Here is a 23,525-nt window from a genome sequence, read left to right as displayed (position 1 = left end):
ATCTTCTGCACTTTCAGATAGCATATTTTACTTTGTACAATAAAATCTCACTCAAAATACAAGTCTATTTCATCTTTGACACAGTTCTTCTGGCTTGATTGTTTTCCGCCGTGTTTGTCTCTGTGCAGCCTGTTTTCATGTCTTTTGTTTGTCCTGATTGTGAAACCTTTTTAACAAGACCTGAACAAATAAACCAAAGTACACACTGCTCTTTTTCGAATCTCAAACAACTTGTAAAACCGGTGTAGAGCTGTTACATAGAACAGCAAGACATACACAGTTTTAGAGGCTGATACAAAAATTGCTATTTTGGAGTTTAATATATGTCACATGGAACTGATTTGGAAACTATAAACAACACTACAATTACTACAAAAATATATTAAAGCTGAGATATAAATGATAAGACTCAAGCCGATTTGCCTGACCCATGCACGGCTGCTGCGGCTGGCCCCTAGCCACCTGTCATTTTGCAAAAGTGGCCCCTGGGCAAAGCAAGTTGAGAGTCCCTGCCATATTCTAACCATCAACCAAACTCAGTTACATTTTTTGAGCATTAAAGATGAAAAACAGTCACATTTTATTTTCTTAAATTAAATATAAAAATTGCTGTTAAATTTTCAGCACATTGGATCTCTCAGTAAAGGTTTGCTCAGCAGTACCAGGTATGCCATTTTTATGGAGAATATTGAGTCCTTAAAGCAGTTATATTTGAAGCAGGGTTACCCACACATTCATTTATTTGTGGCAGCCAGCAACAATAAATACATCTGCTATCGCAAAAATCTTTTCTATTTTTGGAGCTGGACCGCTCATTAGGAGCGCTACTGGAATACGTATACCATTCTGTTATGAACTGCACCAGACTTTCGGAGTGCAGAGTGTACTCTGGGCACAGATGGAGCAGCCGAATATCAGGAGCCGTGAAAGTGAAACTTAACTGCTGATTCTACCAGGTCTACATATTTGCATTCAGTCACACCTCTACTTGTCCATTGATCTGATCAGCTGTGAACGGATCGACAGATCAATTATACTGCCCAGGAAAAAAAGAACTCATGGCGTTCTCCATCTGTGCTGCGTTCACAAATCTGAAAAAAATAAATAAACTCCGATTTGTAGACGTAAACACTTCATCCTATTATAAAATGCCCCATACGCCAATAAATATTACAGAGGATATGACCTCAGTGTCCTCAATGGTAGCTGAAGCCTTATAAACAGACTGAACTTCAATCAAAAATACTTTTTTTTTTAATAACAAAATTGCCTCTGTACCACAATGTCTTATTACTTATTGACCAGCACATACACTAATACATATATATTAGTCATACACTGGATTCAGCTAATCTTAATGACTTGACAAATGTATCAAGTATCTATTAAATAGTCAGTCCAGAGTGAAAAAAAATGCTCCATAACAAAGTGTTAATAGTAGAGGCTACATATCAGAAGTCACAGTGAAGAGACAATATTGTTTTCTTGTTTCCACTATGTAGTAACTGATAAGTGATCATTTACAAAAAAGCAAAGTATTCCAGGAGCTATCCTTTCAGATCCACAGTATGTCCTAACTGTCCCATACCCAACTAGCTGCAGCTTAAAATGGTTTCTGTGCAATAGAGCTGTAATAAATACATTCTAATGATATTACATAAGACAGTTGAGCCCAACAGCTGCAGTTGTGAGCTGCCGTGGATCAGAGAGAAGCTGATTTTGTTTTGGACTATCTCCGAACCCGGTAATTCTGTGTTTTTCAAGAATTTAATTTGTCTTTATTCCCACATGCCATGGCTTTATAGATGTCAGATTACTGCAAATCATTATCAGAAAAAAGCAAGATTATGATCGGAATCACCTTTTAATGCAAAATACACAGTGTGTTTGATTTACCACACTGAACACCCCGACTAAAAATAGAACTCAAGGATATATAAAGACTCAGCCAAAAAACTGGCTCTTAACTTTCCAGTCCCCTTCTGGACAACCATCAATCATCATGAAACACTTTTCCTTCCTCCAGCATGCAAACACGAGCCACGTTCACGAGACAAACACAGCAGTTCACGCTGGGGACATGTTGGATGTCCTATTGATGACAAAGCAAAGACACATTCAAAGCCCTAATCCTAATCCATGGAGATGAACTACGATAAACAGGCAGAGAGCGAGTGACAGATGTGCAGCTGAGACAGTATCACAGCATCAGAGATCCACCATCACAGAAATAATCAGAAAGTCTTATTTCACAACATGAGACCAACACGCACTATCAAAACCAGAGTAAGTGTCCCTTGGGAGGCTTTTATGAATATTTATGTTTTTATGTTTGGAATGAAAGCTTGTGTTTGGTTTCCAAATGACATCATCACGTGGCACGGACAAAAAAAAGCACCCCCTTTAACTTCCCAGCAGGATATCTGAATATGCAAAATGAGCTTGATTTTGGATGTGGAATCAACCCAAAGTGGGAAGTTTCAATCAGAGAAACAGGCCTTGGATCCAACTGGACCTCAATTTAACTAATTTGTTGAAAAAAATAAAATATCAATTCTATTCCACTGATGGGAAAAGATTCAGACAGCAATTCCCACAAATAAAAATCAAATAGCAAAGAGGTCTATTGATTTGTCCCAGAAAGAGCTGGAACTAGAATAGTAGCACCCATAATTTCCCATTTCCCCAGTGGGAAAAGACTCAGTGGTGCCCAGCCTGGCACACTGACTGATCACTGATCAGTGTGTTTAAACAGCTCAAGGGGGACAGACTCCAACAAAGAGGAAGGAACCAGAGCCCACTTATTGTTCCCCGCTGTGAACATATTGACATCCACACAAAGATCGGTCAGCTGATGGACCGAATTTAGATTACAAGCTCCCAGAAATAAACACCAAATGGCAAACGTGTTGATCGATCCAGCTCAGAAACGGCTGCAACTGACATTTAAGCATCTATAATTCACCACAGATTCAAAAAAAGGTACAATGAAGGACAGCCTCTCTGTCGCCTCTCTAATGGTCGTATAGATCTGGAGAGAAAGGTTGCACCTTTGGTAAAAAGCAGCACAAGATGCCAATGTGTGATGTTGTGAAAAGCTTAGCACCGCTTTATGGCTCCAGCAAATGGATTCTCCTGCGGACTGTGCGGTCACTGGGGAAACAACGTTGGCAGGGAGAGCAAATCGAGGGAAACTGGTTAAAGGGTGATGGCTACGCAGACACTAGTGACCCCAACTTGTGGCCCTTGTAGTTTTCCTCACTTCATGACAAGTGGAAAAATCTTAATAGATTTATCTGTAATGCACTTCACAGGGAAAGCCATTCAAATCTCCAGACTACAAAGAGTCTACTTGAATGCCACCACTGCTGAGGAGGTGATGTGTCACTGATCTACACAGTGACACTCAAATCCTATCAGCACCAATTTTTTTTTATTTCAGTCTCTAAAACTATTTGGTCTTAAACCAAAGTGTTAGACAAATTAAAATAGTGACCTGATGATGGTGATGGATAAAAAGTCAGAGGATCATGCCAGATTGCTTGACAATATCCCCATAGTGATGTCACTCAAAACCAAAAATGTTAATCTCAAGGTGGGGCGTGAAGAAAAGGATAAAGAGGAACATTAAAGTCAGTAGGATTCATCCTCAGGGGACCAAGAATGCCTGTACAATATATGATGGGATTTCAAAAGACTATAAAATAATGGATGTAGCCAACGTAACGTCTCCCACTGGTTCGTGGATCTCACTTTGAATGCTCGAGTTTGGCATTTTAGCCATTGCCACCTTGATATTTTTGGTGAAGTAACCATATTCGAACATTAGAGTGGAGATACACCTATTGTTAACTGCTAGCTTGGAAGCATGGGGCATTTACAGCTATGGTTAACTTCTATAATGCTAATTTTTGCTCTTAAAAATCAGTCTTCATTCCAACCACTCAAACAAAATGTGCTCACTGGAATATCATCATTATATTGTACAAGCTGAATACCAGACTCCTTTGAGGATCTTTTAGTACAACCAAACACTGAACTATACTTTGTTAGACAATCGAAACCTTACCATTTAACTTTCATGAACTGAAAACTGAAAGAGCAAAAGCAACTGCGAAGTGCGGCTGTCAATGGACATTAAAAACATTCAAACGGGTAAATCATGTGAAAATTCATCCCCACTGTATATAAAGATCAATGACATGACAGCTCCCCCAAAGTGGGGCCAAAATATCTCATTGCCCCTTTGTATCTGAGATATTTTGGCTTCACTTGAGGGTAAGTAGGGGTGTGATGTCCATCTTTATATGGTTGAAATGAGCTATAGAGACCAATAACACTTTTTTGTTTCATGCTGTAAATCTGTGTATATCTGCTGTAAATTTGGGCATTTTAATATGGGGGTAAATGGGGACCGACTCACTCTTTAAGCCAGCCTCAAGTAGTCATTTGAGCAGTTTTTGGCACTTTGGCTTTATTTCTTAGCCCCGGAGGTTGATGCTTGAGCAATTCATGCAATAGTTGTTGAGATATTTCAGTGTAGACCAATGTGATGGACAACCCAACCCAAATCCAAAATTAATCACATGATGTCACTTGACTAATTTTCTCAGACTTCACAAAGGCTCCTCCAGAGCCACAGAAGAAATTAAACAACTGTTTTCACAGGCTGTGTGGTACTACTCCCTGTGGATAGTAAATTGACTTTGACATGTAAAATTGGCAGAGCGTCCCTTTAACCTCATACTGTAACTGGGGCATCTGTTACGCCAAACGCAGACACTGGCTGTGTGTTTTGGCAAACTATAAAAATGTAAGCCAACACATCGTCATCATCACATCCCGGCCCATCTGAAGTGTCTGCTGCACTGAGAGGCCCTTTAAACCACAGGGCTGGCGGAGGCAAGGAGGCCCACCAGCACTCGCCTCTGATCTGTTGTAGGGCAGCCTAAAATTAGTGCCAGTCATTGAGCAGGGTAGGTCAGAGCTGGGCCGCCCAGCCCAGCACACCTACTAATCAGCGTGTGTTGAAATAGCTCAGGGTGGTCAGACGACTGCTTATAATGTGCTGCATAACAGAGAGAATAAAAGCCCAATAATTGTTCCAGTCTGTAAAAAATAAACAGACAATAAAACACATACATGCACTGGCTATACACAGATTATCTTAACTAACACACAAGGAAATAATAGCATATCTCTTATGGTAAAGTAGCTATTTTGTCCTATTTGATTATTTTATAGGGGAATTGTTCTGATTTCACTTGTTTTGAAAAGCTCATAATTCATACTAAAGCCCGACCAGTCTTTAGGATCATATATTATGTCTGTTTTCGACAGTGAACACAACTGCTGAGATGGCTTATTATTGGCAGATGATGTTTAAAAATTTAATCAGCCACATGAAAAATCACGGTGACCTCCAGGTATGATCAAATATTCATTTGCGTGTCTGAATAGAATTAAATATTAGTGAACAGACCTCACCTGATGTGCCTTAATGTGATTGGCTCAGTCATAACCTGCCTAGCAACACAGGTTTTACAGCACATGTGTGCATCTAACAAGATGGTTAAAGGTACAATGTGTAATACCTGACCACATGCTCCAAAGAAATGTAGGCATCTACTACTAGGTCCATACCGTACAGTGATCATCCCTTATAACAAAAAGCCAACTACTAACTGAAAGCAGGAGAAGAATATGACAATTTAGACAAAGATGCTGAAACAGCTGCCCAAAAAAAATCCACTGCTATCTAATAATCTTCATGTGTGACATCAGTTTATAGTTTACATTATAATTAGCTTTGCACAGTTTTAGCGAGACCAATGTAGCAAGAAAACAGCCACATCAAAACCACATAACAACTTCATCTGGAATAGAGCTCGACTGATATATTGGTCAGCTGATTTTATCAGCCCATATTGGCCCATCACAGAGATATCACATCAGCTTATATGTTTTCTGATATGTATTATATTAAAAGTTTATTTTTAACAAACATAATATAGAGAACGATGCTTAGGATTATTTGGGATTATCAAATTCCCCGTGAAGTTTACAGTTTCAGTACACTGATGTCATTTTTGACAATAATGTTAAAATCAGTCTCTGGGAACCCGGATCACCAAATACTTTGTTAATATGTAATTTAGAGGGTTTTACGTGCATTATAAGAAGCATCAAAAATGATCAGACATTAGCCTCAATCCAAATTTGAAATACTGGTGTTTTAGTTTTTCACAGTTTCCTGAACTTGATTTGGATGTGGTTATCCCCAATCAATATCATGTAATATAGATATTGGCCAATGTATCAATATGAGAATTTTTTTACTCTCAAATATATATCGACATCAACCCAAAATATCCAGGATAGGTCGGCGCTATATGAGACGTTTTTTGTCACGGTTTGTGTTGTAATTGCACTATATGTTGCGTTAAATAGCCAACCTTAGATGTTGGTTAACGGAGAGAGACATTGGGAGCTCGACATCAGTCCTCATCTCTTTACTCGCCATGCGCTGTATCCAGTGATGGTAAGCCCCACCAGTGTTTACTCCAGTGTTTACTTCAATGTGTATTCTTGTATTGCCTCTTTTTATAGCACTTCTTTTTGTGGATGGTGAACAGGGTTTCTTGCTGCGAGCGGGTGGTTATGTTTACTGAACCATTAACCGAGGGCTGTACTATCAGAGCAGCTCTACTTCTTGGTCTTCTCATGTTGGACTTAGGGCTGACTGGATGCTAAAGTAGGTGCATCCATCTATTTTTATCCGCATTTGCAATTTGCACTAAAAGATCTCATTGGAAACACCAGAAATGAGAAATAAATAAACTCAAAATATTGCAAAAAAGAAAGTTTTACACTTGGGAGAGTTGGAAAAGTTGTTGTATTGATAAAAGGTAAATGAGACTAGGTGCAATGGAAACAGCAAATCAACAAATAAAAGATGACGTTCTGTAATTGTATGGGCCACTTCAAGCTCTCTTTCTTTTCATTGTCTGGGTGGCTTCTTATACCCTGATGTCTGACTGGAGAATTTGCGCCATCGATTGCTTACGTTAATGAAACAACTCCCAATATTTGCAGTAGGTTAAGGTTAATATTTGCATTGCATTTGGATAAAAACCCAACAAGTAATTCACTATCGTCTCTCGAGTTACAATTGGTATTCTGTGGACGACAAACAAGGTGCAAACTTCACTCTGTATCCCCTGTGAATGTTGAAATACAGCGAGTGCTGCTGTCCGGGGAAGAACCGCTTAACAGATTTAGGTTCTAGGTATATGTCTGTAGGGGTTACTTTTAGTTCCAAAGTTACTCTACCTAAAGTTTTTGGTGAATACGAGGCTTAAAAGTAAGGATCTCTCTGCCTCTGCTGCTTCAATTTTGACCATTCGTTTTAAAATCTCCCTCATTCTAGTTCCCTTACTTTATGGAAGCACAATGTTAATTCACCGGACTGCCCCTTTAAACGGCTGAATACAGGTACATAGGACTTCAGTGTTCAAATTCACTTGTTGAGGCATTTGCTTTCCGCTCACACCACCCGGGCCCACTCTGCCAGAGAACATTTAGTCTAAAACAAACTCTGACCAGTGACACAACAAGCTCCGCGGGTCAGGCTGTGGTGAGAGAGGTGAACTCATACAACACTTAACATTTCATTAGCCGTTTCCCCCCACACCCCACAAGCAGCTGAGACATTCCATAAACACTTGGCCTGCCAGCCAACAGCACAGAGGGCCCTTTGAGTGGGACCAGGGAGGGGAGCTGAGACTGCAGGACCAGAGGGGCTGAGGCCAAGCACGAGGGTGGATCACTGAACTGGGGGAGGCCCGCAGGCTCATAAACATGCCGAAGATTTTTTTTTTCCATAAAGGTTTATCTATGGAAACGTGTATGTGAGTACATGAATAGAGGAGCTAATATGATAAACAGTGTGCACAGTCTTGCATAGTTTCTTCACAAGTGTTTTTGTTCTGTTTTCTGATAGGAAGGAACAAAAAGGCTATTCATTGCTTTTACTGTGAGAGCAGCTGGCAGTGTACTGATGGCATGCCAGTTTTTGACCACTCTACCCAGTACACTGCACAGAAGAACAGGTGTCTTACTGACACACACACACACACACACACACAAACACACACACACACACACACACACAGAAGCAAACTTGGCTGCCCTCAAGAGCTGCCAGCACTTCCTCGTGTAGGCCTACATTTACTCTAGGAAGGGGAGAGGCTGAATACTTCAGCTTCCTTCACCACCAAACCTCAGATGTTGACATCCAGGTACAATGATAGGCCTTGTCTGGGCTTCCTTGAGGAACCTCAAATATTCATGAGTCTGCAATTAACCAGGACTGTAGACCAGCACCGGTGTGACTCCTGCTGAGGCAGCAAGAAGTGCCAATCTCTGGGCTGAAGCCAAGACATTCAGACAGCCTTCATCACCTTTTCAGACAGACGCTTTCTATTAATGTCACTGCAGCCGTCCCACACAGACCTACAGAAATCGTACTGAGCAAACAGGCTCGGCTAAATGCATCCTAAAAAAACAATCTCCTGATTTTTGCAAAGGGATTATGATTAAACTAATGGTGAGATTTATTATTTCCCTTCTGGCCGACCTCTTCCTCTACGTCCTCTCACTGTAATACATTAAACACGAGACAGTCTACACGCTCAGACCCTTCCAGAAAGCTGTGGCCACAGGCATGTCATTGTCATGATGATAATTAATTATGGCAAAATAGACCCATCAGAGAGTTGGCCTCCTTATAAGGCCCACAGCTAATCAGCAGCTCTATTCACAGCTAGGCTTGACAATTGGCCTAGATAACCAGAAACCAGGAGACAACACTTATTCTTCTATTCATAGAAAAAAGCTCCCCTGAGATGTGTCAATTATAGACTAGCCATTTCACTAAGATTTCACGCGGCGATGCAGCTGAGCAGCGACGGGACAAGTATTTGTTTGTGTCAGTTAGTAGGTGTTTCTTATAGTAAGTCAATTTTCCCAGGCGGGGATGTGCCACCCTGCCAGACACTAAAACACTCACACAACAGCAGCAGGGATCACGTCAACTCTGTGTCTCCTGCAACGTTCCATGACAGGGCGCAGGACATAAACATGCACACCAAATCTTATAGTCCAGAAAGACTAATTTAACCCCTTGAAACTGGATCGACATCACTTTTCTTGTGCTGCATTCAAACACTTTTTACAAGTATTTAAACCTTTCAACCATGATGATAAATGTTAAGTTAAAATATTTCTAATTATTTTTCAGAATGACCCATTATTCATTTTATGCCTTTTTAGGTCATTTCTTTTTTTCCTCTTTTATTTGCTTGTTTTTTGGGGGGTTTTTTTGTTTTGTTTTTTTACTTTACCAGGTAGTTTTCTTGTACTTTTCACTAATTTCTTTTCTTCTGCATTCATATGCCTTTCACGAGTATTCAAACCTTTGGACCCTGATTAAATTGGTTTTATTTCTTTCACAAACATGGGGGAAAATATGTATTATGTAAAAATATATCATAAATATTGATGTTGTAAATATTTATTTAAAGTATTTAAATTGTGTTTCAAATAATATTAAAGAATTGTTATTCTTTTTATGCTGTTTTTTAACAGGTCATTGCTTTTTTGTTTTCAGGTGGTACTTTGCTTTAATTTCTTACTAATTTCTGTGTCATTTTTTCTTAAATTGCTCAGTGCCAACTTCCAATGTTTTTAAAAGAAATAAAGCCAATTCACCCAGGTTTCAAAGGGTAAGTAGAACCACTGGTTGCACTGTACAGTTTATGAAGCTTTGTCTACACAAAACTCGGCTAACTGGAGCACAAAGCATCTTTACAACACAGAGATTAGTTTAGCTTTACTGGGCTCATTTAATAGATTTGAGTGAATGCCGCAATGCTTTATGATAAATACAACAACAAAAAAAAACTTTCCAACTGCTCCCTTAAAGTCACGAAACCACAACAAAGAGCAGTTTATTGCAAAAACTCGCCTCAAAGCAGCTCCCTGCCTGAGGCCTAATCCAACAACGTGCACAGTAATGTTATTACAACATCAGAAAATAAATCCAGACTTCTGGTAATCCACAAAGCAAGGTCCACATGAGGCAGCTGTGCCATTATGTCAGCAACAAGTCTCCTCTGGACAAAAGCGGCACCTCAGGCTCTGCAGCATGGCCCTTTGAAACAGGGTGTCACACAGGACAGGGTCCATTAAATGGGGAACTCCAGCAGATTTTACACTAAAGACCAGTGTACTGGTCACGGGATGTTCTACTCAGTCTGTGAAAACCGCTGTGTAATGAGCGTGAAGCTTCATTCTTGACCACAGAAACATTAGTGTGACAAACATAATTCTGTGTCAACTTGTTAGCTTTTTCCAGAACTTTCAAACACATCTCACACTCTTCATCTCCATGACAACTGAGAGTTAGTAAGTGGACCTTGAGTTCTATTTTTGTGGAGTTTTATAGTCTGTTGCAGGAATGAGTCCTAAAACTCAGAAATGAGTTAGTATTTTAGCAATCCTGGCCCCCTCGTCTCAAAGTCAGTTTTTTTGGTTAGATGGCTTAAATAACGTCTGTTATCACATTTGTTTTATGACAAAATATTGCGATGATTACCCCACTTGTAAATTTCTAGATTTTTAAGTGTCTTTAAAAAAGGCTGTTGCTAACAAGTGGCTAAATGAGACTACAAAACGTCATCACGCCATACACGGCTTGACACCCTCATTGTGGTGGCAAAGTTGAAGTCACGCAGTTGTAATGTTGTTTGTTTAAAACGCTAGCTTTTTGCTTTTGCCGACTGCATTCACGCTTCATAAATCATAAAAGTGATGCTCATTTGTGAAGATTATCTTGCTAAACACAAGCGTTAATAAATCATGAGCTTTTGTTTGATCCAAAATCCAAAACCATTGCTTTTTTTGGGGCGGAAATCCTGCAGCTATTAATTAAACATCTCTATCGGTTCAGTACTTGTTTGGTACCCAAAACCAAGGTATCAGTATCGGGACTGAAAAGTCAAATCAGTGCATCCCTACAGAAACCGTATTAATTCTGCTTCTCATCTGCTTTCACTTCTTTTTTTGCAAAATGATTAGAAGGAGCTCTGAGTGTGAAAACAGAAACACCCTGGCAGTATTTTAGTAGCCCTGCACGACAAATGGCACAGTGGAATGACGCAGACCCGGGTCAACTGGATTTGGACATTTCAGTCATGCGAGCAGCGTGCTAGCTTACACTGTATGCTGATTATATCACAGACTATCTGCTTGTTCGTCACATGCTTTGTGTCAAAGAGCTTTGGACTGGATCACCTTATGTAACAACACACTGTTCTGCTCATCTGTTTAATCTGACCCATAGTGGATAACACTTTTTTGGGGGGGTAGAGGCAGACAATTTTCCAGCTCCAATCCTAATACACGCTCTGTATCCCAATCCCTCTTTGGCCTCAACCAGCAACAATATCCACGTGTCCTTGTGTGTCGCTCGCTTTGACAAACGTTCTCGCAGGGGAACACTCGTTACTGCCTCTCCTTCTGTCCTTGGCATTACCAAGTTACCCAGACCACTCTCCTTATCCCACTTAACATTGTTATATTGTTAACATGTCAATACTCGTGCTCAATGAGTGATTCTCCTATTGTGTTTGCACATAACAACAGGAAACACTGATGGCAGGCGCTTTGATTGGAAGCCGCATGACACACTTTAAGCCCCTCGATCCTCTTTTTTTGAGTGAGTTGTCAGGGCTTCTTTTTTTTTGTCCCCGCCTCCCGTAACAAAGAGCCTCCCCAAATTTATCACGCTAGAGAAACCCCTTTAAGTTAATTACTCGGCACCAAGGACAACAACACTGATGTGTGGTGACACGAAAACACTCAGGGTGGACAGGCTCGAGAGACTGGGAAGCCTGGGGGCAGCCGCTGTCTCAGTCAGAGCATCTCTGTGAGAGCGCTGCAGCACTCAGTGGGCAAAGAGCAGAAGGGGGCGAAAAAGAGAGGGCACGCAGCCTTACAAAGAGGAGAGAAAACACTACTGAAAGAACTGTATACCCACAGAGTTACTGTTCAGAATCAGTGTATGCAAAGTCCATCCTTTCACTCCCAACCCTCTAATGGCAGGGGGACTATTTGCAGGCTCCAACCAGGTGTAATGGCTAACCATGCTTAACTGGAATGGGTTAACATTTCCTGATACATTCAACATGGATAAAGGCGGTGAGGTAGGCCTGGGCAATATAACAGTATTATGTCCATATCATGATATAAGTCAGAGTAGCTGTGGGCAACATATTGATAATACCTGATGTATTTCGGCTGGCTCTGTTGGACTCTGTTGACTATAAATTGTTCCGACATTTTATTTCAAAGAATAGCATCATTATAACAGAACTATTTTTACACTTTCTTACAACAGTATATTACTGTGAAACTTCAAATAAAAGCCTAGGCTTGATTAAATGTCCAGTCCCTTTTACGACCCCACTGTGGGGCCACATTGTGACAAATGAAGGCCTGTCTCAATTAGAGGTCTGGTCTGGTTGCCATGCAGTTCATTTTTATAGAAGATCTTTGGATGTATAAAACTGGGATTTTGGCTACTCACTGGAGATAAGCTTAGCTAGCTCACATCATATACAAATATGTATATATGCATGTTTAAACTTCTGTCAATGAGGACATGCTACACAGAGTGTTAGCTTGGTAAGATTCTCCACAATTCAATCATTCAATGTTTTTTACTGAAACTGTAAGCATCAAAGAAGAAGTATTGCCAGCATTGTAAACAAGAGATGCAAAGAAAGAGAAAAGTAGATGCAGACTACTATTTTTTTTAAATTATTACATCCACATGACTAATGATTATTTATCAAAAAACCTATTGTGTAAATGTGTAATTTTATTTTCTCCATATCATCCAGCTCTGCTGTGGGGAGATCAAATAAAATCTGCATTAACGGGAAGAGAAGATGAGTTTTATCAAACCTGACATGTTTTCAAAGGCACTTTTATCATATTAGTTTACTGTTCCTCAAATAAATGTGATAAGATCCAAGAAAAGGGCAGAAACATGTTTTTAAAATTTTTTAAAAATAAAGTGTATAATAATCCTGTCTTTGAAAGCATTTTAGATGGACTGTGTGTTTGAGGTCAAAATATTCGGTGCACTTTACACATCAGAGACTTATTCTGGATCAAGGCCAGCCAGGGCGAGCAGAAACATCTTTCACAAGGTGATTAGAGCGGGCCTTTAATTTGCTTTTTAGTAGCATCTCTACCCATTAAAAGACTTTTCTGTCTTTAATCCTGAAAATGAAAGGCTTGAGGAGTCATCTGTGTTGTGCAGTGTGTTTTGCAGACCTACCCAGATCTCCTTGAACACTGTTGTCATGAGACGTCCTGCTGGACGTGGTGGAGTCCCCATCACTGGGCCAGATCTGGCCTGTTTTACGGACACCGATGATGGAGGCCTCGGACACCATCACCTGCTGCTTCAGACGTTTCTGGGACAGGGGTGTGGGCGGGCTGCTGCTGTCAAAGGACTGCTGAGAGTGCTGGGAGGGCGAGCGGCTTTTCTCCCTGTACATCTGATAGGTGGTGGGGCTGGGGGACACATGGCTGGACTGGCCAGAGGAGAAGTCCTCCTCGCTGGATGTTAAGTTCTCATTGGAGCTGCAGTCTGGAGTGTACCCTCCTCCTACGTCATCAAAGCTGCCAGGGGAGTAGGAGCGCCTTGGCCAGGTAAGATGCGCATCCTCCTCTATGCTGTGGTCCCTGATGTGGATGACTCGAGTGTCCCCTTCAGCCATCATTCCCCCAACATACACACTGGTGTAAGGTTGGCACTCTGACGGCTGCCGCTCAGACTTGGATCGGATCACACTGTCTTTCAGGGTGTGTGGGCTGACCTCTGGGTCATCATATGACCCATTGTAGCTGCAGTTCCCCTCGGTGGATCTGCCTCTCTGAACAGCCTTATTGATATCACCAGTAGCGGCTGACAGATTCCCTGGGACGGAGTGCAAGGATCTCTTGCGCTCCATCTGCATGGCCTGACTGCCCAAGGTGCTGATCTTGTCCGAAACTTCCCTGTCGTTAACTTTGACCAGCCCTCGCTCGTGATGGTACTCCATGTTCACATAGAAAGGTTTCTCCTGGCCGCCCATCACCGACAACCCTCTGCCATCTCCAGCTGTGTGAGAGTTTGCCCTCCTGATGCGTTCAAAGTTGGACCTCAGAGCCGCCACAGAGCCTGTACCCAGTGGGAAATCAGGAATCTCCGACTCCTGGCGCACGGGTGACACTCCACCCTTTTGTTTGGCCGGGGAGGCACCGTCCACCTCTCCTTCTGGATGTGGTTTACACCTGGCTGTCTTGCCAGGCCCTCTCTGCTGGTGCTCCTCCACTGGTGCCTCGTCTGACCTCTGGCTGTCTGGACCACCAGGCAGGTCTCCATCATTCACCTGGGGAGTGCTTTTAAACCCCCACCGCTGCCCATCGTAAGACTTCCTCTCTTTCGCAAGTAAAGTCTGCAGGTAGATCATCCGAAAGCGCTCCTTGTTTACTTCCTTCTCCAAGTGCCTGATAGATGCCTTGCATTTGTCCAGCTCTTGTTCGATGTTCCCCAGTGAGTTCAGATCCATGCAAGGGGGATCAGACTCAGGGAACTGGGCTCTCCATGCCGCCACAAACCCCACCGGCTCAACCATTGTTATCACTCTGACATTAACTATTCAATCCAACAACACATACATTTCTAAAGCATGAACTGACTGTTTACAACTCAAAGCTTCCATAGTGCTATAGTACAGAGAGGAAAGGAGTTCTCCAGAGAAAAAGGATCCACTTTACAGGGAAGAAAACCTGCTTTACTCACAAACACAAGAAGAAAATCCAACAGAGGCGAGATCACTGCTCCAATCTCTTTGCTCCAGTCCATTAAATGTTAGTTTATCCTTTATGTCGCACTTGATCCCTGCCTGTGCTCGTCTATTCTCTGGAGATCCTCTGTCTTCCTCAGTGTTAGGTGGCTGACTGACTCGCAGCTCTCTGGTGTTGTGGCTCTTCGTCAGCGCAAAGAGGAGGGGCTACATGAATGTGATTTAGGATCTCACTTCAAATACATAAAAGAGACAATGGTAATTTGTCAAAATGCCGCTTCTAGCCGAGGTTTTACGGTAAAACTGAGCACGAGAGGAGTAAATTCACCACAGCATATGTTCCCGAGGAAATGTTAAAAACGCTGTGACAAGAAGCCTAAAATACACACGGTCTAATAATGGAGATTAACTGACATTTTTAAAGGCAGAAACCGTCCCACGGCGAGATGAACATGACGGTTTTCCGGAGAAAAGTGTTGTCTTCAGGCTGCTGTCGTTCAGGTGGACGGTTAAAAACGAGCTCCCGACTTCCAAAATAACTCTCTTTTGTTGGTAGTTCAAACTCAGCCTACATTTTTTACCGCCGCTGAGAAAACGACAAGATTAATATTTGCCCCCTTGGCCAAGTTCAGCTCCAGAAATGTCTCTGTCTAACACAGCGCACTTGTTTTGCTCTGAAAACTCTCTTAAATCCTGCCAAAGTTCATTGTGCTGGAACCTGGAGCCGTGCCTTGAGAAAATGTCGCCATCTGACGGTTCAAAAGTCCAGACTGACACGGTGGTGCGTTCAAGTGCAACTAGGTGCATCTCCTCAAGAAAATTTAAACTATTAAGTGCTGTTAAATACACCATTTCGAAATAACTATCTGAACCAGTCTAGACGTGTTAATGTTGCGTGACACATTATCAGCGTTTAGCAATTGTCGTATTTTATTTTATTTTATTTATGTTTAGTTTAGTTTTTTTTTTAATTCTTTATTTAATTTAAGATGGTAGTTATTCTTCTTAGTAAGATTTAAGGGGGCAAATATACAAACTGAGAAATGGGTCAGATTAAGTTAGGGACTGTTGGTTATTTATAAGAGGGGAGGGATGGTGCAAACTAGTAAAGGCACTCCAAATAGCTCTTGGAAGCGAGTTATGCTTTTTGATTTGGCTTGTTGGAGGGAAATTCGACCTTAAATGGTTGTGTTTTGTGTTTTATTTTACATACCTTCAGAACCTCAAAACCCACAAACCCATCATCCATGGCTATGGTTATTTATGTTTAGGGAGTGTCGTGCATTTCCATTAGTCACTCAGGTAGGCTCAAGGAAATATATTTGTAGCCCTTAGGATGGTCATGATTAAAACAAGCAAACAAACAAACAAACAAAAAACACTGCAACCAACAAGCTAGTCTGTCAAGTAAAGTACAGTCCCTAAGGTATCTCAAACTTAGGTCACATTTTCAGCATTCAGCCGTTATGTTCATTTTTGCTGGTAGGTATTCTATTTGAGATTCAGGGTAAAAAAAAAAAATAATAAAATACGAGAAATAATACAGATTGCGTCAAATTAAATTAAGATGCTCAAATGATAACTGACTGATTCATATCTATAATTTTGTCGACATGTTATTGCAAGTCAATGGCATTTATTTTAGTATGGATGTTTTCATCCATAAAACATATATGGCAGAGTTTTCCTCGACTTTTGTATACTTCTGTTTGTTAAAGTAAACTAAAAGCAAATTGCACGCATTTAGCGCAACAAAACTCTCTTCAATCATACTATGGAAGCTACTTCCGGTTAGCAACCAATCCGTGACACCTTGGTTTCCATGGGGCTGCTGACAACAACCGCTGCCTTTCTGTCCGCTAACTAGCAAGGATAAACATTAAAAAGCCCAAGTAATAAGTTTAACAGACAATTGCCCTTATTATTAGTAAATAGGTGTCTGTCATCGGCCGCAGTAAGTCGGTTGAAACTAAGTTTTCTTTGCAGTTTGGATTTCTCAAGCGTCGACGTCAGAGAGCTACCGTAGTTAGCCAGCCGTTAGCCACCGGCTAATCCAGACAAGAAGACTTACTGTAAGCAAGTTTTGTGTTCTTCAAGATGAGTGAACAGCTGAAATTCATCGTTGAACAGCTTAACAGGGAGCCATTCAGGAAAAACTTTAACCTCATCACGTTTGACTCCCTCGAGCCGATGCAGCTGCTGCAGATATTAAATGATGTTCTGGCTGAAATAGATCCAAAGGTGGGACACTAACTTTACCAACTACACATACTTAAGATAGTGCAGTTGTGCCAGTGCGAATAATGCAATGTGTTTTATCATAACTGCTTGTGTATGCCATTCCTGAATGTATCTGAATTAGGTAAAGTTACACTCTGCTCCTCTTGTCTTTAGCAAGCAATAGATATCCGTGAAGAAACTCCTGAACACACCATAAAGAGAATGTGTGCTCTGCTGGGGATGCTGAAATATAAACCTCCTGGCAACTCCTCTGATGTGTAAGTCTTTACATTCAATGAGAATCAATAACCACACCTCATTTAGTGGAACAAGTGTGATGTCTAGTTTGAAGGATATTTTCATCACATGCACCCCTTCTCTAATTCAGGAGCAGCTTCAGACAAGGTTTGGTGACAGCCAGCAAGCCCGTGGTCCACCCTATCCTCCACTGGCTTCTACAGAGGGTCCCTGAACTCAAGAAAAGGGCTTATCTGGCTCGCTTTCTAGTCAAACTGGAGGTGCCTGCAGAGTTTCTGCAGGACGATCTTATCAATGAAACTTCTCAAAAGGTTGTTGATATATTACACATTGACATTTTGTTTAATAGTTTTTAAAAATTTCTTAGAACCTAAAAGGCAAAAGAGGCCATACATTTATGTTGTGTCTTCACAGTATGAAGAGCTGGTGGAGGAATTTAAGAATAATCACAAGGAGTGTGAGCTGCTGAGGACGTCAGGCTTCTCCACAGCTGAGATCCGAAGGGTAAAAACACTCAATAACTCTTTACATTCATTGATAGAGGTGTAAAACGGTCATATATTGACATTAAAGTAATACTTCACCACCCAAATTATCATTTGTATATCATCAGTCGCCCCATGTTATGCTAAATTTGTGAAGAAAACATTGTTTTTCTCACATGCCACCATGGTGAATGAAGAATCCAAAAACAGAAAATTCTTGATGAATTGAAGTCATAGGTATCCACATGTAACAACAGTATAACTATATCAAAACATCCATTCACAAACTCTTTCACAAACTTCATTTATGCTCTCTTTGAAGCGAGACTATTGACAAAAGGAGTAATTTGACCTCCCTAAATACGGGTTCTGCCTGTCAACGAACTACAACTGACGCAGTGGTAGATCAGCATCTCCTGTGGTCAGTGAGAAAAACAAAGTTTTCTTCATAGATTCCATGTAACACAGGGGGGAGTAACTGACATACAAATGGTCATTTATGGGGTGAAGTATTCCTTTAATAAAATTTTTTTTTTAACTATGTAAACTGTATTATAATTCACTCTCTAAAACTCAGTAAATGTAATAAACTAAAGCAATTCCTTTTGTATAACAGGACATTAGTGCAATGGAAGAAGAGAAAGACCAACTAATCAAACGTGTGGAGAGGCTGAAGAGGAGGGTAAGGCAGACAGGCCCCTCCACTATTCTAATTCTTGGAAGGCTTTCGGATTCACTGAGGAATGAAAACACGCTCTCAGACATATTATCAGCTTCTCTAATAGTCCTGACAGGATTCTGACAGGCTATAAGGCTGTCTTAACAGGTCTGAGAGGTAATGAGGTGTCGATTTAATGGGTCTTACTTGTAGGCCCTGCCAAAAGGTGAAATATGACTCTGTAAGAGGTGCTTGGTTATTTCTGTTGAATTGGACATTGTCACATTAACTTGTGTTCCACTAGGTGGAGTCAGTGTCCAACCATCAACGGATGCTGGAGCAGGCCAGACAGCTGCGGGTGGAGAAGGAGAGAGAGGAGTCACTGACTCACCAGAAGCAAGAACAGAAGAACCAAGTAAATGCTTGTCATTCATTGTGATTTATCATTACATTTGAGTATAATTTACTAAAACATTATAGATCAGTTAAACAATATGCTGCCTGCTGTGCATTTGAGTATTGATAAGAGAAGTTAACATGTAGTATTTTAGGTGTTTTTACTCAGTTTATAGGCTTACTGTTATGCCCAAAGCCTTAGTGGTATCTTTGTGTTTTGGTCAGTCAAAGCAAGCTATTTGGAGAGCCTTGGTCACAATTTTAGGATTTAATAAATTGAAGATTGATTGATTACTAGAAAAAATAACTGGCAGATTAATCAATAATGAAAATAATCAGTTGCAAAGTTGCAGCTCTATATTGTACATCATGGTGGTTCATGGCTGTAAAATTGTTCTGAATATTGGGCCTCAAAGGAGCAGTGTGCAAGAAGTAGGGGGATTTAGTGGCATCTAATGGTGAGGATTGCAGATCGCAACCAGCTGAAACGTCTCCTGCTTAGGCTTCCTTCAGTGTTCATTGTTCAGGAGACTTTTACCAGGAGACAGAATTTTCCATAGAGGTCTCTTCCTCCCCAAAACAAGTGGAGAAAGTGAATTAAACTGGTAAAAAGACTGAATAAAGCAGTATCTTATTACAAATCAGTGTGTCTCTGAAGCCGCTTGGCCAGTTGCAGACAGGACGCTCACCCAGCACCTGCCAAGATGTGCTCACCTCTATTCTCTGATGACTTAAAATCCAGACTTTTAGGAGGTTTTTACTGGGCGCTGACTTACTCTAAAACATAAACTGGTAAAAACACAGAATAAAACAGTTTCATGTGAGAAAATCAGTGATTTCCAACACTCCTGTCACAGAGGGGTGCCAGCTACAGTGGCGGACACGATAATGGGAATGGCCCAATCTAGGGCCAGTGTTTGGTTCGATTGTTCTGGGCTTCTGTAGAAACATGGTGGCGCAACATGGGGATCTCTGTAGACAAGGACCAGCTCCCTGTGTAGATATAAACAGCTCATTCTAAGGTAATGAAAACAGACTGGTTCTAAGTTTAAGGTTATTTTGCACTGAAGAGAGCATACTCACTATATTATATTCCATTGCTGCCAATATATCCCCCTAATTCCTACTCATCAAACCTTTGCAAGTAATTTAATAGTCCTAAAGTTTAATTTGGTTAATAAATTGCCCCCAATTTTTTAAAATCAGATTTCACTGATCTAGATTTAATTTTAATGTCCACATTTCTGATTTTACAAATCTTTTAACCAACCACTGCACCTAATGCTGCATTTTTAACTTTATACTTGCACTAATCTTTTGACAAAATGTGAATCAACCTAACTCACATTAATAATAATATTCCTAAATAAAAGTTGCGTCTGCACAGGACTACATATGTACTACTCACCATTATGCTAACCTGCAGCGTTTAAATTGAAATACAATTTGTCCAAAAATCAGTCTTAAATTTTTCTAAAAATAATGTTGAAAAGGTCTTTAAAAGCATTAAATGTATGTGTCTGATATCTGCAGACACATCTGTGATATAATCATCGACCAAAGTTTCAAGTATTTACACAATTCATTTGCAACCTCCTTCAAAATAATAAATACCTTTTTTTGTTGTTTGTAAATTTTTTAAAAATCAACCATCAATTTTCAAGAGAATATTAGTTGCCTGAGAAGGACCAGCTTGTGTGATTTCTTAAAAAAAAAAAAAGTTAAACACGAAAATAATCAGAGGACTCATCACTAATGAAAACTGTCACTAGTTGCGGCCCTAAGGTGAAAGAAACTACAGATGAATGGACACTGGATGTTAATGCTCCCACCTGTATCAGTAATGATTTTGTGTGTTCAGCTGTTCCAGGCAGAGCAGAGACTGCAGAGATCCCAGCAGCAGTTGAAGGATTTGCGACAGGCAGCAGCAGATGCCAATCCAGAGAGTGAGTTCTCGTGTCCTGCTGTTGCCTCTGCAGGACACAGCTGGATGAGAGGTTCAAGGACACAGCAGAGCGTTAGGAGGTCTCTCAGCTAATAGGCTTTCATCTGTTGAGACCCTCTAATTATACTGATCTTTGAAGTGCCATAATAGAGCTTATCCAGTGTCAAAATTGTCTCCTTTTGTTCTCATCTGGTATCGGGCTCTTCAGCCAGAGGAGAGATTTACACATTTACAGTTTCTAAAATGACCCATGCAATGCAGACTGGGGTGGAGCTGCACAATTAAAGTCACTTATCACTATTACTGTGCAGTATGTGCATGTGCAGATAAATCCTGTAATCCCATAAAAAATTGTCTTTCAACAATTAAATTCTGAGAGACAGTTTCAATGTCATTTTAGGCAAGTTATTAGTGGTGTGTTTTGTCATATTCTTAGGTTTGCATATATGAAAAATATTCAGCTTTTCTTATGTAATGAGAGCTGCAGAAAGCCTGATAGAGTTTCTAAGCTGAGCGTGCTTAATTAAAAGCTCCGTCTCTTTCAGGCTTAACGAAGAGGCTTGAAGAGGAGATCAAGATCAACTCCTACATGGTCTCTGAGAAACTCCCCAAAGAGCTGGAGGGTATGAGGCGTACAGTGCAGTACCTGCAGAAAATAGCAGCAGAGCCTGCCATGGGCCAGGCCGATCTCCAGGAGCTGGAGGACAAGGTCAGGACCAGGATGTGATGTCAAAGTCTATGTCCATAAATCGCAAAATTCCCATATGTTGGGTGTTCTGTCATTGTCACTTTCACAGATTAAAGAAGTGGATTCTCAGATAAACCATCTGATTGAGAAGAGGATGATGAGAAATGACCCCATAGATGACCCAATTGCCGTGTTCAGACAACAGGTGATGACTTTATTTGATGCCTTTCATCTTTTTCTCTATTTTGTCCCGAGTGAATTGGGACCTGTGAGTGCTGACTGTGGTGCTGGCCTCACGTGCATGTGTAAAATATATATGTATATATAAACTTAACTGTAATGCAACCTTCAAAACTAGGAAAAGAGACACGTACAATATATTACTATATCCAAAATCTAAGACAATATTTAGACTAACGAGTTGCAGAGTATTGATATCGGCCTTCTGGCGTCAAACTCTGCACAGTTAAGCTCACACATCCAAGTGAAGTAACAATTTTTAGCATTTTTAGCTCTTGTTCTTATGCAAATTCTTTTTCTCACCAATATGTCTTGCCTTAAAAATATTCTCACTGCTCAATTGCATTCACTCTCTCACAGGTTAACGGACACTCAGCAGAAACTCTTTTGTCGTGTGTATATCTAATGCAATGCAACTCTTGCAGGCTTCCATCATCATGCGACGGAAGGAGTCAAAGGCAGAGGAGCTTCAGGCGGCGAGGGAGGAGCTGGCCGCTGCAGAGAGGGAGCTGAGGCAGAGGAGCAGCCAGGCACAAGGCACCGATGGGGGAGAGATCATTCGTGGTGATGAGGTACGCTGTTTGAAGTGCTTTTTACAGTCACAAAGTCATGCATCACTAAATGAAGGCCATCTTTGAATGTCCTCAAAGCTTTGTTGATTTTTTTTTAGCTGGACAGGCAGTGTCAAGAAAAGAGACATTTGTGCACTATTCTCTGGATACAGAAACTCCATCTTTATCTAAGTGAGCAACAGTAGATTTGCAAACCACAGAAAACACAAGAGTCTATTTATGTTCTTATCCAAACACAGACGGGCTCACTGTCTAATGTTACTTATCCCTTTTCCTTGCTCTCCCCCACATTCCCATGCAGAGCCATAAATAGAACACAACAGAGAATATCCAGAACAAGGAACTGCACTGTAGAAACTGGATGAAAGATGGCCTTTTCCCTAATCTTGTGTGCCATCAATCTCCTAATTTAAGTAAACTGGACATATTAAACAGACTCCGGGCATAAAACATTTGTCTTTATTTATATCCTTGACGAGGATGTTCACTCCCCCTTTCAGAGACTCTCCTCTGAGCTGTCTTGCTGATGAATAGAACTGAACTATTGACAGGGAGAAAAAAAAGTGTTATACAGTCGCACTTTAGTGAGAGAGCCTTGAGCAATCACTTCTTTTTTTTTTTCTGCCCATGCATACATTAAGCTTCCAGTTAAAGGGTCGACTATAAACAGCTCTGTATTAGCAGAGGGACGCTGATGGATGGGGGTTGCGCTGTGACCGTTTCCACTGTGTGGATGAGAATTTTTATAGCCCGACGTTTGACGCACATTGATATCCATGAGGTGAGAGCTGGGATCTCTGCTGAAGTAAAACAGTTACAGCATGTCTGAAATTGCACCAGCTTTCTCCTTCATGTCCTATGGGGATGCTGTCAATCCCTGACAGTGGTGCATTTTGTTCCCAGGGTGTTTGCTACAGTTTTGACCCTGACCTGCCTGCGTGGGGTAAAAAGAAAAAAAAATTCTCCAGTGAATCACTATCACTAACATTTCTAGTAATAAATGTAATATTTTAGCATCAGTACATTACCGTTACTAGACATTAAGATAATAAAAAGCATATTTCACTACTGGAAAGATGGCCGTTTTGTAAATATAGTCTGTCTATGCAGTAGAAAGACACAAATACATTACTTTTGAA

At 40.8% G+C, this 23,525-nt stretch overlaps 2 protein-coding genes across 2 annotated transcripts in view; one reads left to right on the top strand and one right to left on the bottom strand.

The window, feature by feature from the left end:
• Positions 1–15,639, bottom strand: part of si:dkey-91m11.5 (PH_BCR_vertebrate and RhoGAP_Bcr domain-containing protein) — a 39,700-nt gene extending 24,061 nt beyond the window's left edge. Inside the window, 1 exon segment of the mRNA XM_042487707.1 lies at positions 13,409–15,639. Coding sequence (XP_042343641.1) covers positions 13,409–14,753 — 1,345 coding nt within the window. The 5' untranslated portion in view covers positions 14,754–15,639.
• Positions 15,640–16,726: 1,087 nt separating this feature from the next.
• The window catches only part of ift81 (intraflagellar transport 81 homolog), a 21,663-nt gene continuing 14,864 nt past the window's right edge, over positions 16,727–23,525 (top strand). The window contains exons 1-10 of the mRNA XM_042488058.1: positions 16,727–17,165; positions 17,319–17,422; positions 17,533–17,713; positions 17,817–17,906; positions 18,504–18,569; positions 18,850–18,960; positions 20,803–20,887; positions 21,432–21,595; positions 21,684–21,779; positions 22,240–22,386. Of these exons, the coding sequence (XP_042343992.1) occupies positions 17,022–17,165; positions 17,319–17,422; positions 17,533–17,713; positions 17,817–17,906; positions 18,504–18,569; positions 18,850–18,960; positions 20,803–20,887; positions 21,432–21,595; positions 21,684–21,779; positions 22,240–22,386 (1,188 nt within the window). The 5' untranslated portion in view covers positions 16,727–17,021. The remainder of the gene's footprint in view (positions 17,166–17,318; positions 17,423–17,532; positions 17,714–17,816; positions 17,907–18,503; positions 18,570–18,849; positions 18,961–20,802; positions 20,888–21,431; positions 21,596–21,683; positions 21,780–22,239; positions 22,387–23,525) is intronic.

Source organism: Plectropomus leopardus, chromosome 6 (genome assembly GCF_008729295.1).
Source record: "Plectropomus leopardus isolate mb chromosome 6, YSFRI_Pleo_2.0, whole genome shotgun sequence".
NCBI classification, from domain to species: domain Eukaryota; kingdom Metazoa; phylum Chordata; class Actinopteri; order Perciformes; family Serranidae; genus Plectropomus; species Plectropomus leopardus.
Note: the sequence above shows the minus strand (reverse complement) of the source record. Positions and strands in the feature narration are given on the sequence as shown.